Raw genomic sequence first — 16,780 nt, 5'->3', positions numbered from 1 at the left:
GGGCTACAGCTAATCTATTGTGCGCTGGGCTGCAGCCAGCACAAGCTGCAATACAGTAAATCCTTCTGCAGTATCCTGCAAGGGGACCGAGCCCAGCCGCAGCCGCCTGCCGCCGCCAGACAAAGACGGGGGGCCCCGCGGGGCTGGGGCGCAGGGGACCAGGGCACCAGAGGGTGGCAGGACCCCCTGGCGTTGTGCCGGCCAGGATGGGAGAATGAAGCCCTTGAGCAGGGTGGGAAGTTCTCCAGGGAGTTTTGGGTGGTGCTGTGCATTCCCCTGGCCCCCCAAATCTGCGGGTAAGGAGATGTTCAGTCCTCGGAGTTTGGGTTTTCCCCAAGTGTTGTCACCACCATATTCTCCTTCACGCTGCCAATGTGTGCAGGTGTTTCCGTGCCCGTCCGTTCTCTGTGCATGGTGCATCCTTCCCTGTGCCTCAGTTTCCCCACCGATATGGGGTCATCTCAGCCCCCTCCCTCAAGCAGGCTCCATCACATGTGAGCCCTTTCCCGGGGCATTTTGTTTGGATACTGTCATTATGGCTATTATTACTATTATTATTATTATTGGGATGTTGGTGGGGCTCTGCGGCTCTGCCGGACCCGTCTTTGGCGAGCGAGGCATCCTTCAAAGGGAAGGCGCTCCGTCACCGCCCCACAGCAGCTGCGTTCTCCTCAATTAGAAGAGGTAATGAAGCAATTTATGGGCATCTACAAAGTGATGTGTGAGTGACAGGCTGTGTACGATCCGCGCCGGGGCTCTGCCGGCAAGTTGTGTTCTTCCAATTTTAATGGAAAGCTCCCCGGCGAGGGGGGAGAGCGAACATGGGTGTGTCTCTAGGTGTGTGTGCTCCGGGGGGCTGGGCTGGGGGCGCCAGCGCCGTGTGGGGGGTGCAGAGAGACCTGGGTGCTCCAATCCCCACCCCTGGGAGCCTGAGCTGTAACCGGAGATGGGGGCAGCTGGGGGGGAGCCCAGCCTGGGCTGGGGCGCTGCAGGACGCCTGGGTCCTCTGGGCTGCAGCTCCCTGTCTCCATCAGCGCCCGGGCACTGCCCACCCTGCTCCTGCCTCAGTTTCCCCATCCCTATTCCTGCCCCCGCTGCACTGCACTGGCAGGACCCTCCACACCCCGGCTTTTGGTGCAACACCGTGGCCTCTCAAAGGGGAGGGTGAAAAGTGTTCTGGGGTCAAACGGCTTGCACTGTCAGCACCTGGGGATGGGATGGGATGGGATGGGATGGGATGAGATGGGATGGGATGGGATGGGATGGGATGGGATGGGATGGGATGGGATGGGATGGGATGGGATGGGATGGGATGGGGGTCTGCAGTGCTGTGCTGGTGTTTGGGGTGCCTGGGGGCCCCTGGAGCTCGTGCGTGCTGCCATGGGGTGTTGTACCTTCCAGCAGGTGTGATCCTGTGTATGCACAGATGTGGGTGCTGCATGTCCAGGTGCCAGCACACCTGTCTGTGTACCTGTAACACAGGAGTGCACCCATCAGGGCACTCACCAGTGCCTGTGCATGTCCCTGTACCTGTCTGTGTGTCCCTGTACGCGCTTGTCACACGTGTGACCCACCCGTGTGCACGTTGGTGCCCACACGTGTCCCTGCACCTGTGTGCACCCACAGCGCTGAAGGTGTGTGCACCTGTCCGAGGCGTGTCTGCACACTGTGTGCAAATCCTCCCCCGTGTGTGTACCTGTGCACAACCTGCGTGTGCACAACCATCTTGGGCACGTTCCGGTGTGTTGGTGGGTGCACCGTCTCCATGCCCACGTGTTTGGGGGTGCCAGGTCACTGGCGTGATGGGGCAGGGGTTGCCCCCTCCTCCCCACACCCCTGCCCCATCACGCCGCCGTTGGCATCGTCCCCAGTGGCTCCCACACCCCAGCTCAGCCCCAACCGGCCACATCTCCCAGGAAACAGGATCCACAGCCAGGAGTTTCCGCTCTACTCGTGTGTGCCTCCCACAAAAAAAAAAAAAAAAAAAAAAAGAAAAAAAAAACCACCCTGACACCAGCACGGCCGTTAATCCTGCCCGGCTCATTCTGCTTTTCTTGTCTAGCCAGTTTCTAAAATTGGCCAAGGGAGGCAACTGGCTGCTCTCCCCCCGCCCAGACCCCTCCTCGGTCCCCACCTGGTCGCCCCGGCGCGGTGTCAGCACCTGGACCCCGCCACCCATTGCGGGTGGGGTGCGACCGGCGGCGCTGGAGCCCTGAACGGGGGCCGGGTGGCACCGGCAGGGCCCGGTGGGCGCTTTGTCAGCGCCCTCCCATCCCGGCGGGCGCCCCTTGCTGCCCTGGGCAGCCCCCCAGCCCCAGCGCCGGGGGAGCTCGGCTGTGCCGAGCGAGCCTTCGGCACGGGCACGCGTCCATCTGGCGCCTTCCAAATGTTACTGGCCTCGCAGGATCCCGGCTCCGCTCGCCGTTAACCCGCAGCGCCCCGGCGGGGAGCGGGCCGAGCTGGGCACGGCCATGGGACCCCCGGGGGGCTCCGGCGGGGTTTCGGGGGGCTCTGCAGCTGCCCAGGTGCCAGTGCTGGGGCTGTGGGTAGCCTGGGCAGCCGGCGGAGCCCCCAACGCGGCCGCGGGCGTTCCGTGACCCGGCGCGGCCGGCGCTGGGCAGGGACGCACCGGGGCTGTGACTCATGCTGTGGCTATAACAGGGAGCCCGGGAGGGGGGCCGCGGCCATCTGCGCAGCCTCGGGGCTGCCAGCACACTGCGGGGGCCCGGGGTGCGCTCCCCACGCCGGGCACAGCCCCCCTGGCACCGCCGGGAGCAAATGCAGCCGGCACCCGGGGAGCGCCGGGCACCCCGAGTGGCACCCCGAGGGAGCGGTGCTGCTGTGTCCCGTGTCCTCCCGCAGGCAGGGACAGGGCAGGGGAGGGGGCCCGGGGGCTGCTCGCCTCCCGCGCCGGCTCGATGGGGCGGGGGAACAAAGCTGGCACCGAGGGAAGAGCTAAATTTAGCGTTTCCCTGCTAGCTCTGAACTGCGGCGCTGGGCTCCAGCCGGCCGAGGTGCCACCATCGCTGCCGTCCATCTGTCGAGCCGCTCCCCAGCCCTCTGGAGCCCCCCCCCAAGCCAGGGAGGGGGGTCAGACCCCTCCACGACCAAAGGGGTTGGGGGGCTGCATCCGTGCTGCGCGGTGCCACTGGGGTCACCCGAGCGCGCCCCAGCATCGGGGGGCAGCGGGGTGCCCACGGCTGGGGGGTGGCTGGGGAGGGTTCCCCAGGGAAGGGGCTTGTGACTGGGGGGATGATTGTGGGGTGAAATGGTCGCTGGAGAGGGATTGGTTGTTGGTTTCTTGTGGGGCAGAGGGGCAGTACAGGGAGATGGTCTTTGAGAGTAACAGTCGTTAGAGGGGAAATGGTCGTGAAGGGGCAGATTGTCAGTCATGGCAGGAGAGATGGTCCCTGGGGGGGAGATGGTGCTTGAGGGCCACGTGGTTCTCACAGGGGAGATGGTCAGTGGCCACTGCAGTGAGGTGGCTGTTCAGGGGAGATGGTTTTGTGCAGGGAACATGGTCCTTGCATGGAAGGTGGCCGTTTCAGGATAGATTTTCTCCTGGGGATGGTCCTTGCAGGGGAGATGGTTCCTCCTGAGGGAGATGGTCCTTGCAGAGGAGATGGTTTCTTCCAGCAGCAGGAATAGGAAACTGCCCAGGCATTCCCCCTTGCCCACATCGAGGGCACTGTGCCACGTTCTGGTGCTGAGGACTGAACCTGTCCAGGGTGCCATCGGCTCCAGGACCCCCAGGCCCCAGGAGGCCACAGCCGGGGGGGGCTGTGCTGCAGGAGACCCCCATGGCACTGGCACATCCCGAGCCAGGCCCAGGAGAAGGGCAGTGTCCCCTGACTCAGCACTGTCCCCAGCAGCAGGGAGTGTCCCTGGGGGCCCTGTTGCCAAGAGCAGGGGCATTGCAGGGAAATGAGCTCCCCAGGCACCTTCCTGCAGCTCCGGGTTGTGAGGAGATGTCCTTCGGCACCCAGTGGTCCTAGACCCTCCCTCCCGGTGCCAGGGCGGGTGTGTGAGCCTGTCCTGAGGGTGTGACACCCTGGGATGATACGAGGGCAGAACCCGGGATTGTTTGCTGCAGATGCCAGCCAGTCCCTTCCTGGCACTGCCATCCCTGCAGCACCCCCACGGCATGTTAGAGGGACACGTCCCCCCACCAGCTCCCTGCTGGTGGGGAACCCCAAAAAACCTCTGAAAGCCCCACAAAGGGAACTGGCGGCCAAGCAGCTCGTCTGGACCCGTTACCTAAGATGAAACCCAGGCGCCATCTGCTCCATCTCGTAATTAAGAGCATGGCAGAGGAGTCAGGGCAGCGGGAGGACGTGGTGACGGCAGGGGGGATGTGACAGCGGGGTTCCAGCCACGGGGTGACAACTGAAGAAGGGTCAGAGCTGCCTGCAGGCGCTGTGTGCCCCAGCACCCAGCCGTGGCCACCCTTCTGAGCCCCCTGCTCGCCCTGCTCCCAGTCACAGGCTCCCCGGGGCGGGTGGGTGCTCTGGGAGCTGCCGGTGGCACGGAGCGGACCCCAAAGAGCCCTGGCTCTGACGGGTGCCCCAGGTCAGAGGAGGGCAGGGTGCTGGCAGGGGATGGGGTGTGGGGAGGAGGAGGAGGGACAGGACCCGGCTGCTTTGGGGTCTGTGGTGCTGGATTGGAGGGAATGTGGAGGTCGGCGTGGAGGGGGTGAAGGTGGAGGGACCCCCCGCGCGGCTCGGGGAGGAGGTGGCCACTGGGGGCTGGCTGAGGAACACGGAAACCCTCGGCGAGTGCCTGCCAGGAAGCTGTCACTGGAGGGGATTTTCCATGGTGTCAGCAGGCGCAGGACGGGCTGGGGAACTCGTGGGGCGGGGGTTGGGGGCGCCTGGGAGGGGACCGGGGGGTGCGAGGGACGGGGCGCAGGAGGGAAAAGCTCCCCGATGCCCGCGGGGGCGGGGAGGGGGGGGTGCAGGGGAGCTGCACCCCCGTGGTACCCCCAGATGTGGGGGCGGGGGGAGGGAAACCACCATGGTGCGAGAGTGAGTGTGACCTTGTGAGTGTGCAGGGAGTGTCCCTGCCACCGCGGCCCCGTGTGCCACACGAGTGGGACGCCCCCCGTGCCACCCCTGCAGGGGGAGGCCAGCTGCGCACACGGGTGACGGCGGCACCCTACGCCCCTGTGGGGGTCCTTAGGGGCGCCCCGACCCTCCGCAGCGCTCCAGGGACCCCCGAGGCGGCGGGCAGCGGGGAGGACGCCCCGTCCGCGCCGCGGGCTGCTGGGCACGGCGCCCCGGCGGGGGGGAGGCGTCGGGCCAGCGTGTCCCCATCTGTGTGGCGGCTGTGTCCCTGCCGCCTGCCTGTCTCCCGGTGGCATCTCCGGCCCCACCCTGACGTCTGGGTGGCCTCGGAGCCGGGCACCAAACCACGTCCGTGTCCTGCGGGGCCATCCCTCCTTCCCCCCGCCGCCAGGCCGGTGCCAAGGCGGCCCCTCCGTGCCCGCGCTGTGCCAGCGCTGCGGGTCGGGGCTGGGTGCCAGCAGCCTTGGGGGGCTCAGGGGGGCTCGGGGGCGCCTGCAGTCCCCCGCGCACTGATGCTGCCACCCCACGGCACCCTTCCCAATAAAGAGGGAGATGTCTGGGCGGAGTGGGGGAGATGGGGGAACATCCTGCCGGGTTCGACAGGGATTGGAGCAAGCTGGGCTAGGGGAAGGTGTTCCTGCCCACGGCAGGGGGCTGGAAGGAGATGAGCTTTAAGGTCCTTTCCAACCCAAACCATTCCATGATTCTGATTCCTCTCGCCGCCAACCTCCGTCAAGCCTCAAACCGTTAAACTAATTAAAGCTTTGCAGCAGCAGGATTAAGCCCGGGCAGGGGAGGTGGGAGCCCAGGTAGTCGATTAGTTCACCAGGCGAGGATATTGGATTTCTGCGAGGCGAGTCAGCAGTCTTCGGGGGCTGTTATCTTTGCAGGGCTGCGGGGTCAGGAGGTGGGAAGCGGAGGTGACTGCAATCTCGCCCGCTTCATCCCCCCGCTCTTCATCCTCACCCCCCCGGCCCCGCCGCAGCACCCGGTCTGGCCGGCTCTCCCCCGCCCGCGGCGCCCATCTCTATCTCTCCTTCTCCCTCCGTCCCTCCTCGCTTGTGTGGTCTCGGCTGGTGTTTTGTAACCAGGGAGGAGAAAAAAAAAATTAAAAGAAATTTTTTTTTGAAGGGGGAAAATAAAAAAATAAGGAAAAAGGCCCTACCCCTGGCGAGGAAGCCAGGAATGGCGAGGTCCGGAGAACCTAATGGGAAACATGTGGCGGCTGCCTGGGGCTGAGCGGGGAGGTGAAAGTGAGCGCGGCGGCGCGGCGAACATCCCGGTGCGCCCCGCTGCCCCCGCCCCCCCCGCTCGCTGCGCCCGCAGACCCCTCCCCACCGCAGCCCCCTCCCCACCGGCCCTGCCGGGCTCCCACCTGCGCCCCGCACGGTGCGGGCCGGGGGACGGTGCTGCTGCCCACCCCGCGCACGGCGGGCGTTTGGGGGGCAGGTGGGAGGTTTGCACAGGGCAAGGGCGGGGTCCCGGCGCAGGGAGTGTCCCCCGTGTCACCGGACACGTGGCCCCCGTGGGACCGAGGCCGGACACCGGTGGTGCGGGGTAAGAGCGGCGGGGTGTGCGCAGCCCGGGGATGGACGTGGGCAAAGGCGAACGTGCAGAACACGGGCCGTGGGGTGTCCAGAAGCCCCGCACACCCCACTGGGGACTCCCCGGGCGTCCCGCAGTGTTTGCCAAAGCATCGGCAGCTCCTTGCGCCACGGACGCACCGGGGGATGGCGGCGCAGAGCAGGGGGGTGCATCCCGACACCCCCGACACCCCCCGACACCCCGAACCTCCCCGCGAGCCGCGTGTGCAGCGGGGACCAGCTCTCGGCGGCTGTTCTGGAAAACCTCCCGTTTGTTTCCTTCCTGCCTGCCTCCCCTCCGACAGCTCCCTGGGCACACCAGCAGCCTCAGCAGAGACAAGACCGGTCTTTCTAGCACGTATTTTCCTGCTCCGCACAGCCCTTGGTGTAACTTTACACCGAGGTGCCCGCATCTCCGCGGTGCCAGCGCTGCGCCCAAAGGCTGGCGGGGAGACGGGGAAAGGGGGGGATGCGGATGGACTGACAGGTTTGAATTCTCTTTCCCTGCCTTGTTGATAAGTTGTCACGCTAATCCAGACACCGGGAAGAGCCTGGATCACGCCGAGCGGCTGCGTGTGTGTCTGCGGGTGTGTGCTGGGGGAGGGAGCCAAGCGGCAGGGATTCACACGCGGCGCTGGGGAGGGAAAACAGGCGGGCGTGCTGGCACGGGGGGATTGCGAGGGGCTGAGGGGCTCCACCTGCCCCCCGGTGCCACATGGGCAGCGGCCGTGGGTGCCTCGACCTCCTGCGGAGAGTGGAGGCCCGGAGCTTCCACGGGTGCCTGCAGCCTGGTGGGGAGATGCTCGCCCTCGGATGGGCAGCCTCCGGTTCAAGGCATAGACACGGTGGGGAGGAAAGAGTTGTCCGTCCCCAAAACGCCACCCTGGGCACCCCGCGATGGGGCGAAGGGCACAGCCTGGGTGTCCCCTGGGTGTCCCCGTGGGTTGTGGCTTCGAGGAGGAGGCGTCAACGGGTGGCACACGGTGTGCCCAGCCCTGCGGGCACCCGCGGCAAGCGGTGCTCCCGGGGGAGGGGGCCGCTGGGCTGATGTGCGGGGTCTCTCTCGGGCAGATGGGAGCTCGGTCGCCTGCCAGCCCCTCGCACTGGAGAACGGTGCCAGCCCGCCAGCCGAGTGGTTCCCGCGTGCCCAGGGCTCCGGCCCCCGCCAGCCCGGCAGCGACGGCGACAGCAGGAGCTTCCGAGTGAACCTGCACTGCAAACACCCCCGGAACAGGTACCTGCGGGCCTCACCCCAAAAACGGGCTGCGGCACCAAGGCGGGGTTGGCGGCACATGTCACTGCCGATGTTTTGTCCATCCCGGTCTGGGAGACACTGAGCGAGAGTCTCCCCGGCTCTGCACAGCCTCCCGGCTTGGGATTTTGGGGTGAACAGAGGAGCTGCAGCCCCTGTGCAGGGGGCGCGGGGTGCCCGGCACCCACCCGCGAGCGCCTGAGCCACCCCAACACCACCCTCGCTACACCCCATCCCAACGGGGGGAAACTGAGGCAGGCGCCACAGAGGGGTCCCGGCGAGGGGAGGGGCGGCAGCGGGCAGTGCCCGGCGGGTGGGTGCACAGCTGCGCGTGGGGTGTCCTGGGTTGGGTGGGTCCGGGGCTGTGGGGGGTGGGATGTGCTGAGCCACCTCCTCGGGCGGAGACCCCCCCGCGTGTCCGGAGCGCGGCTCGCCGGGGACACCTAGTGGCAGCGCCACCGAAGGACCCCCGCCCCTCCGCCCCACCGAGGGGCTGGTGGTGCTGCTGGGGATGGGAGGGGGCCGTAAACCTGTCCCCTCTGTACCCCAGATCAGGGGCAGCCTTCTCCTCTTCGCCCATCCCGACGCCACAGTGAGGGGCGGCCTTGGGAGCTCGGGAGGATCAGCCCCTGGTGTGTCCCGTGAGGGTCTGGCACAGGGGTGGGGGGCACTTCACTGACTCCCCCCGCGTGGGGCTGACTCTGCACACCCCTTCCTTTGCAGAGAGCTCAAGTGCAATAGCAGGAGCAGCAGCAAAACCGAGGGTAAGTTCCAGCCCCAGCCCTCAGACAGCCAAACTCTGCCCCTATGCGGGGGTGGGAAATCCCGGACCCCCACGGGAAGCCCCCTTCATCGGGGAGCGGGCTCTGTGCTGGAGTCTGGCACGAGTTGTCCTGGTGTGGGGAGGACACCCAGCCCCCCACTCCTGAGCTGGGGAAGGCATCCAGTTCCCCCGAGGCCCCATTTTCCCGGCTGTGAGCAGGGCTGTCACATTCCTGCGGTGCCAGCCGGGTCCCTGCTGGTGACAGGGCAGAGGGAGCCGGGGGATGCATACGGGGACTTCATCCGTGAGAACCGGGGGATGGAGTGAGGCTCTTCTTTTGGCTGGCAGAGCCTGTGGAGCCTCACTGTTCCCCTCTCTGCCGCCCGTAGGTCCTGGTGTCACCTTTCCTGACCCCCATGTCAGCAACTGCTCGGCCAAGCGGCACGCGGGGGAGGAGGAGGTCAGGATGCGCGTGAAGCCCCCGGGCCCAGTGGTAACGACCAGCGTTGTGCGTGGCTCGCCCGACTACGTCCGAGAGCCCAAATTCTACCCGCCCGGACACCCGGTGCAGCGGCCCCCAGCCTGCCCGGCCGAGAAGGCGTTGTCCTGCAGCGTGCTCAGCTTCCCTGAGGGCTCCTGCCCCGCGCTCGGCCGGGAGCACCAGGCGGGCTCGCTGCTGCACGGCGACCCGGCCGACCGCTGCCAGAGCGTCCACGGGGGCACCAAGGCGGCCGAGGACCTGCTGGGCTGCGCCGGGGAGCCCCGGATCCTGGGGGGCAGCGCGGAGGAGACATCCACCCGCGATCGGGCGCCCAAAACCTTCCCCAACGCGACACTGGCCTCGGGCCGCTGCAACGTAGACAGCATCCTCGCCTTGCTCCGGAGCAAGTGCGGCAACGGGCACATCAACCTCCACCCTGTGGTGCAGCTCATCGACATCATGAAGGACCTCAACCGCCTCTCCGAGGACCTCAAAAACAGTGGGGTGCACCTGGACTGTGGCAGCCTCCGCGGTGGCGGCGGGGCTCACGAGGACAGCCGCCTCCTGCCCGCTGACCGTGACCTCCAGTACAGCTTCTTCTCCTCTCCCTCCCTGGCCAACAGCATCCGCAGCCCCGAGGAGCGGGGGGTGCTCCTCAAATCCGACCCGTCGCGGCATCCCCGGCCCCCCGCGCGCGATGGAGAGGCAGACGGAGGCGGGGGGAGCGCCCCGCAGCCCCCAGGACACAGCGTGGGTGTGGGGGACGTCTCCAAAGCTCCGGCGGATGAAGCCGGCTGCTCCCAGCCCGATGCCAGCGATTACTCGGAGCTGGCCGAGGCGGACATCCTGAACGAGCTGGCCTCCCTGGCGTGCCCGGGGACGCAGCTGCTGCAGTCGCAGGCGATGGAGCCGCAGCCCCAGTTGCTGCCAGCCCAAGAGCTGGACTCCCAATCCCGGCTGTTGGATTCCCAGTCCCTGGAGTCACAGCCCCAGCTGCTTGATTCGCAAAGCCTGGAGCCGCTGCCAGAGTCGCTGGAGCTGCAAAACCTGGAGCCGTTGGGGCTGCAGTCGCTGGAGCCGCTCTCCGAGTCGCTGGAGCTGCAGTCGCTGGAGCCTCTGTCCGAGTCGCTGGAGCTGCAGTCGCTGGAGCCGCTGGCGGAGCCTCTGGGGCTGCAGACCCTGGAGCCGCTGCCCGGGGCGCTGGAGCCGCCGCTGCTGCCCCCCGAGCCCTCGCTGCTGGAGCCGCAGCCGCTGGGAACCGTCTCGGAGCTGCTGGAGGCGCAGCCCGGCGCCGGGGACCCTCTGCGGCCCCACGGGCTGCAGCCCCGGCTCGGGGGGTGTCCCCTGAGCACCATGGTGAAGCGGGGTCCCTGTGGGGGCCGGGGGGCCGGGCGCTGTGGCGAAGACCACCGCAAGTACGCCCTGCGCCGGACAGACAAACCAAAGATGCTGTGCCGCAGGAGGAGGGCGGGTCGGGGGCGCCGGATGGACATCGCCCCTGAGACCCGCGTGCTGTCCCCCCTCGCCCTGCCCGCCGAGATGCCCCCCGGGCCCGAGGAGCCCGACACCCCGGTGCTGAGCCCCCCACCGCCACCGCCCCCCGCCACGCTGGACCCCGACGAGATGCCCAAAGCGCCCACGGCGGGGAAGAAGAACAAGTGCCGGGGGGTGAGGAAGATGGTGGTGAAGATGGCCAAGATCCCCGTGTCCCTGGGGAGGAGGAACAAGACCACCTACAAGGTGTCATCGCTCAGCAGCAACTTGAACCTGGAGGGGAAGGAGCTGGCGGCCAGCAGCTCCATGGAGCCCACGCCGCTGCTCAAGATGAAGAACAATGGGCGCAACGTGGTGGTGGTGTTCCCTCCCGGCGAGATGCCCATTATCCTGAAGCGCAAGCGGGGCCGGCCTCCCAAAAACCTGCTGCTGGGCCAAGCCAAGCCCAAGGAGCCCACCCCGGAAGTGAAGAAGAGGAGGAGGAGGAAGCAGAAGCTGGCCTCGCCCCAGCCCTCCTACATCGCCGACACCAACGACAGCAAAGCCGACTACTCGGACGTGTTGGCTAAGCTGGCCTTCCTGAACCGGCAGAGCCAGTGCTCGGGGCGCTGCTCGCCGCCGCGCTGCTGGACCCCCAGCGAGCCCGAGTCCATCCACCAGGCCCCCGACACCCAGAGCATCTCCCACTTTCTGCACCGCGTCCAGGGCTTCCGCCGGCGCGGCGGCAAGGCGGGCGGCTTCGGGGGGCGCGGGGGCGGCCACGCTGCCCGCGCCGCACGCTGCTCCTTCAGCGATTTCTTCGAGGGCATCGGCAAGAAGAAGAAAGCGCCCAGCGCCCTGCACGCTGACCCCGTGCACCCCCGCAAGCGCGGCCGCCTGGAGCCCGACCCCGTGGGCAAACCCAAGCGCAAGCGACGGGCGCGCAAGAACGGGGCGCTGTTCCCCGAGCCCAGCTCCGGGCAGAGCTTCGGGGACGGGCCCGCCGCCGAGTGGGGCGGGGGGGACAAGGGCAGCCCCTGGGCCCCCCACCACGGCCACCCCGGCAGCCAGGCGGGGCGCAGCGCTGGCTACCAAGGGGCCGAGGCGAGGCCGTTCCACGCGGCGGGGCTGGACTCGGGCTCCTCCGGCCGCGCCGGGTTCTACGCCAGCAGCGCTCCGTCCTCGCAGGCGGACGCGGGGCCGGAGCGGCACAGCCTCTTCACCGGCTACTTCCGCTCCTTGCTGGACTCGGACGACTCCTCCGACCTGCTGGACTTCGCCCTCTCCGCGTCCCGCTCCGAGTCCCGCAAATCGGCGGCCGCCTACACGGCCGCTCCGGCCGCGCTGCCCGGCCAGCGGGGCTTGGCCGCCTACTCGTCCCGCGGGGGCAAAGTGCCGGCGGCCAGCCCGGCTGCCGAGGCCGCTTTCCACGCGGCCATGCAGGGTCGGCCGGCCTTCCCGCCCGGCCGCGCCTCCAGCGGCTACGGGGTGAGCCAGGGCTCCTCGGAGTGCCGGGGCACCGAGTCCTTCCCCAAACTGGCCCCGCCATCGGCCGTGTCCCGCTCGCCCACGGCTCACCCGGCGGCCAGCGGCACCCCCGGCTACTCGCCGTACGGCAGCTACGGCAGCGCCGGGCAGAGCGTGGCACCCGCCAGCGTGTTCCCACCGGGAAAGCAGTACCCGCCAGCGCAGGACTGCCCCAACAGCAAGGACTGCAGCTTCGCCTACGGCAGCGGCAGCAGCCTCCCGTCCTCGCCCAGCAGCGCCCACAGTGCCGGCTACGCGCCACCGACAGCTGCTCCCAGTTTGCCGCTGGGGAAAGCCGCCTTCTTCAACAGTGCCGAGCAGGGGGGACAGTTCTCCAGCGCCGCGCACACCCCCCTGCGCTGCGACAGCCGGGCCAGCACCGTCTCGCCCGGCGGCTACATGGTGCCCAAGGGCTCCTCCTCCTTCCAGCCCTCACCTGAAAACTGCCGGCAGTTCCCCAGCGCCGCGCCCTGGGCCTTCCGGCAGGGCTATGGCGGCTTGGATTGGAGCTCGGAAGCCTTCAGCCAGCTCTACAACCCGGGCTTCGAGTGCCACCTCAACGAACCCAACGTCATCCTGGACATCTCCAACTACACCCCGCAGAAAGCCAAGCAGCAGACGGTCTCCGAGACCTTCTCCGAGTCCTCCTCCGACAGCACCCAGTTCAACCAGCCGGCGGGTTACCGGCGCGCCAACAGCGAGGCGTCCTCCAGCGAGGGCCAGTCCAGCCTGTCCAGCCTGGAGAAGCTGATGATGGACTGGAATGAGGCATCCTCTGCCCCTGGCTACAACTGGAACCAGAGCGTGCTCTTCCAGAGTAACTCTAAGCCCGGGCGAGGGCGGCGGAAGAAGGTGGATATGTTCGACACCTCCCACCTGAGTTTCTCCTCCTCTTCCTCTTCTTCCTCCGTGTACCCCTCCAAGAGGAACACGGGACCCCGGCAGCCCCGGGGTTCCCGAGGCGCTTGTGCCTCCAAGAAGGAGAGGGGCACGGGCAAGGCCAAGTTCCCCACCAAGTCACAGGCGGTGAACCCGCTCTTCCAGGACAGCACGGACCTGGGCTTGGACTACTACAGCGGGGACAGCAGCATGTCCCCCCTGCCCTCCCAGTCCCGGGGCTTCGGGGTGGGGGAGCGGGACCCCTGTGACTACTCCGGCCCCTACTCCATGAACCCCTCCACCCCCTCGGACGGGACCTTTGTCCAGGGGTTCCAGAGCGACTCCCCGGGTTTGGGGCAGCCGGATTTGGAGAGCAAGCACTTCCCTGCCCTCCCACACCAGCTGGCGGCCCCCGGCCAGCAGACTGTGTTCGAGGCCGGATTGCAGAAAGCCTTCTCGCCCAACTGCTCCCCGACCTTGGCCTTCAAGGAGGACCTGCGGGCAGGCAGCATGCGGAAGCTGCCGGCCTGCGACTCGCTCAAACACAGCATGCAGGGGGGGGCCCTGCCGCACGCCCCCCACCTGGCCTGCCGCGACCTCCCCATGCCTCAGCCGCACTACGACTCCCCCAGTTGCAAAAACCCCCCGTACTGGTATTCCCCCAACGCCAGCACCCGCAGCCCCTCCTACGACGGCAAGGCGGGGCCCGGCATGCTGGTGGACTTCATGGGCAGGACGGACCCCCCGTGTCTGAACCCCCACCTGAGCAGCCCGAGCGGCACCCACCCCTCCAAGGGCGAGAAGGAGCCCCTGGAGATGTCCCGGGCTCACCACCGGGGACCCTACGCTTGTCCCTTGATCAATGACTTGAACATCTCCCCCGTACCGAGAGACTCAATGTTGCAGCTGCAGGACAACTACAGGTACCCCAGTTTTGCACCCCAAGGGCACCCCGTCATGGCCCCCACCCAGAAGAGCGGGTTTTTGGGACCCATGGTAGAGCAACAGCACCCTGAGGACACTTTTACGGTCACCTCATTGTAGTGTCTGCTGACGTGCCAACCGGACAACGAGGTTTTGTTACAGGGTAGGTGGGGGAGAGCCTGGGGGTGAGGGTGGCACAGGGGACCCTCAGGGCCCTTCTCATCATGTCCCCCTCTCTCTCTCCGTGTTGTGTTTCTCTTTCAGAGGTAATTTAGCCAGCACTTTTTTCTGGAACACTTTTCAAGTTCTGTATTTAACTGGGATTGGAACTGTTTGTTTGTTTTCTATAAAAAAAAAAAAAAAGTAAGAAAAAAAGGAGAAAAAAAAGAAAAAAAAAAGAGGAAAAAAAAAGATAAAAAATAAGTGAAACAAAAGGAAAAAATTAATAATAATGGATGAAGAGAGAAAGCCCCGTTTTCCCCCCTCCGCACTCAAACCCGCTCCACCTCCGGCTCTGCTCTCCGGACTGCGCCCCCCCCCCCCCGCCCCGCAGCAGGACAATCGGACGGACGGACGGACGGACGGGCAGCGCAGGGAGGGCAGGAGGGGCTCTGGGGGTCAGCGCTGGGTGCCCCCTGCCCGCGCCCGGCCGGGCCCCTCGGCTGTTTGGGGATTCTTTGTGTCCGTGTGCTCCCCGTCCCTCGCTGCCGGACGGACACCGAGGGTGCTGCGGGCGCGGGGACCCTCCGGGCTCTGGCAGCGTCACCAGCGCGCCTCGGAGACGCCACCAGCACCAGGTGAGTGCCAGCGGGTCCCCAGCGCGGTGTGCTGGGGGCTCCTGCCCTGCTGGGGTCTCTGCCCCGCCTGCAGCCCCTCTGGGTGCCCCCCACCCCTCTCGGGCTCTCTGTCCCGGGTTTTGTCCCACCCACCATCAACCTGGGGACCCTGGGGGCTCCGAAGTCTGGGGGTGGCTGGAGCCCGGGCTGGGGCGCAGGACCCCGGGTGTGCCAGAGCTGAGGGGGTGTGGGGTGCCCCAGACCCCCATGGGGGGAGAGGAGCCAGGACCCCCGGGTTTGTGGGTGCCAGATAAGAAGGAGCAGGCTCCAGACTGCTGGGTGTGGGTGGGAAGGACCCCAGATCCCAGGAACTTGGGTGCCACACTGGGGGGAACAGGACCCCAAATCCCTGGGTATTTGGGTACCAGATTGGGGGGTACAGGACCCCAAACCCCTGGGTATTTGGGTACCAGACTGGGGGGTACAGGACCCAAACCCCTGGTATTTGGGTGCCACATTGGGGGGAACAGGACCCCAAACCCCTGGGTATTTGGGTACCAGATTGGGGGGAACAGGACCCCAAACCCCTGGGTATTTGGGTACCAGATTGGGGGGAACAGGATCCCAAACCCCTGGTATTTGGGTACCAGATTGGGGGGGTACAGGACCCCAAACCCCTGGTATTTGGGTACCAGACCCCCGGTCCCTGGGTGCTGGGGGTGGGCAGACCCCCCATGGTGGGACCCTCCCTCACTGCTCTCTCCCTCTCCTGCAGCCCCAGCGCCCCCAGCCCTGCGCCCCCCGCCCCGCGGCCGCCGGATCAGAGAGGAGAGGAGGGGCAGGGAGAGGAGGAGAGGAGGGGGCAGCTCCGGAGGAGACCCCGGCCCCGCCGCGCCCCCGGCCCCGCCTCGGCCGTGGCGCCGGCGCCGCGTTCTCTCTCTCTCCTCCCAGCCAGAAGCAGAGGGACTCTTAAGTTTTATTTTTTATTTTTATTAATTTTCGTTTTCTGCACAAAACCAGCAATTGTAAATACTTTTGAAGAAAAGAAGTTAAAAAAATGTTTAAGGATAGAAAAAAAAAAATTAAAAAGCTGAAAAATCGCCAAAAAAAAAAAAAAAAAAAGGAGAGAGAGAATCACGCACCGGAGGGAGAATCCAAAAATGATGGAGAACAGGCCTAAAGCATCCAGGAGGTGAATATGCAGCAGAAAAGAGCAAAAACCCCCCCAGTATGCACTGAGAAAAAATTTATTTACAGATTGAGCAACAAAAAAAAAAAAAAGAAAAAAAAAGAAAAAAAGAAAAAGTAACAATAACCTATTTATTGTATATAATGTTTTATTATAAATCGTGTCTTGTATATTGCATTCTGTACATCTGCTGTGGTTTTGTGGTGTGCAACTTCCGCATGGGTTCCTTGGGTTTCCGTTGCCTTTTTTTTAATGATTCGATGATGATTTGAGTTTTATTTTTATTATTATTCTGAAGAACGAAGGCGGGTTTTTGGTTTTTTGTTGGGTTTTTTGGTTGGTTTTTTTGGCAGTACACACCCAAAGATCCAAATTTGTATAAAAACGAAAAGGAGTTTAAAAAAAAAAAAAAAAAAAAAAAAAAAAAAAAAAAAAAAAAAAAAAAAAAAAATTTTAAAAGGAAAAAAAAATAAGGATTAAATCAATCACAGACCCTCTTGGTGGGGAGGGGGAGTGGGGGGGGCCGGGGTAAAGGGGGGTTCCTGTGCAGGGTCCCCGAGGCGGTGACGAGCTCAGGTGTGGGTGTGTGTGGGTGCCAGGTGGGCTTTGGGGTCCTCTCCTCCCACAAATTCCCTGGGTGTTCCCCCCTCCTCCAGAGTTTGGCAATCTCTGTACAGCTTCGTGGGTTGTGCAAAAAAAAAAGAGAAAAAACACACACACACACACAAAGAGAAGAAAACCACCCTAAAATGGATTTTAAAAGGCAAAATTCACAGAAAAAAAGGGAAAAATACCCAAATTCGGTCAAAATCCCCCCGGTCCCCCCCCCCCCAGCTGCCCTGTGCAGTGCTTGTGCTGCCCTGGCCAGAG

At 65.3% G+C, this 16,780-nt stretch overlaps 1 protein-coding gene and 1 long non-coding RNA gene across 5 annotated transcripts in view; both read left to right on the top strand.

Annotated features, from left to right (window-relative positions):
- The window catches only part of AHDC1 (AT-hook DNA binding motif containing 1), a 49,289-nt gene extending 34,669 nt beyond the window's left edge, over nt 1-14,620 (top strand). For all 4 annotated transcript variants that reach the window (XM_079325630.1, XM_079325631.1, XM_079325628.1 and 1 more), the window contains 4 exons: nt 7,718-7,880; nt 8,622-8,662; nt 9,051-14,108; nt 14,210-14,620. In XM_079325630.1, the coding sequence (XP_079181756.1) occupies nt 9,128-14,065 (4,938 nt within the window). In that variant the 5' untranslated portion in view covers nt 7,718-7,880; nt 8,622-8,662; nt 9,051-9,127 and the 3' untranslated portion in view covers nt 14,066-14,108; nt 14,210-14,620. The remainder of the gene's footprint in view (nt 1-7,717; nt 7,881-8,621; nt 8,663-9,050; nt 14,109-14,209) is intronic.
- Nucleotides 14,621-14,650: 30 nt separating this feature from the next.
- On the top strand, nt 14,651-16,087 carry LOC306811865. Its single transcript, XR_013776755.1, has 2 exons — nt 14,651-14,742; nt 15,497-16,087. It is a non-coding gene; the product is annotated as an uncharacterized lncRNA (long non-coding RNA).
- The last annotated feature ends 693 nt before the right edge of the window (nt 16,088-16,780 follow it).

Source organism: Erithacus rubecula, assembly GCF_903797595.1.
Source record: "Erithacus rubecula genome assembly, chromosome: 23".
Taxonomy (NCBI): Eukaryota; Metazoa; Chordata; class Aves; order Passeriformes; family Muscicapidae; genus Erithacus; species Erithacus rubecula.
This window is presented reverse-complemented; position numbering and strand designations above follow the sequence as displayed.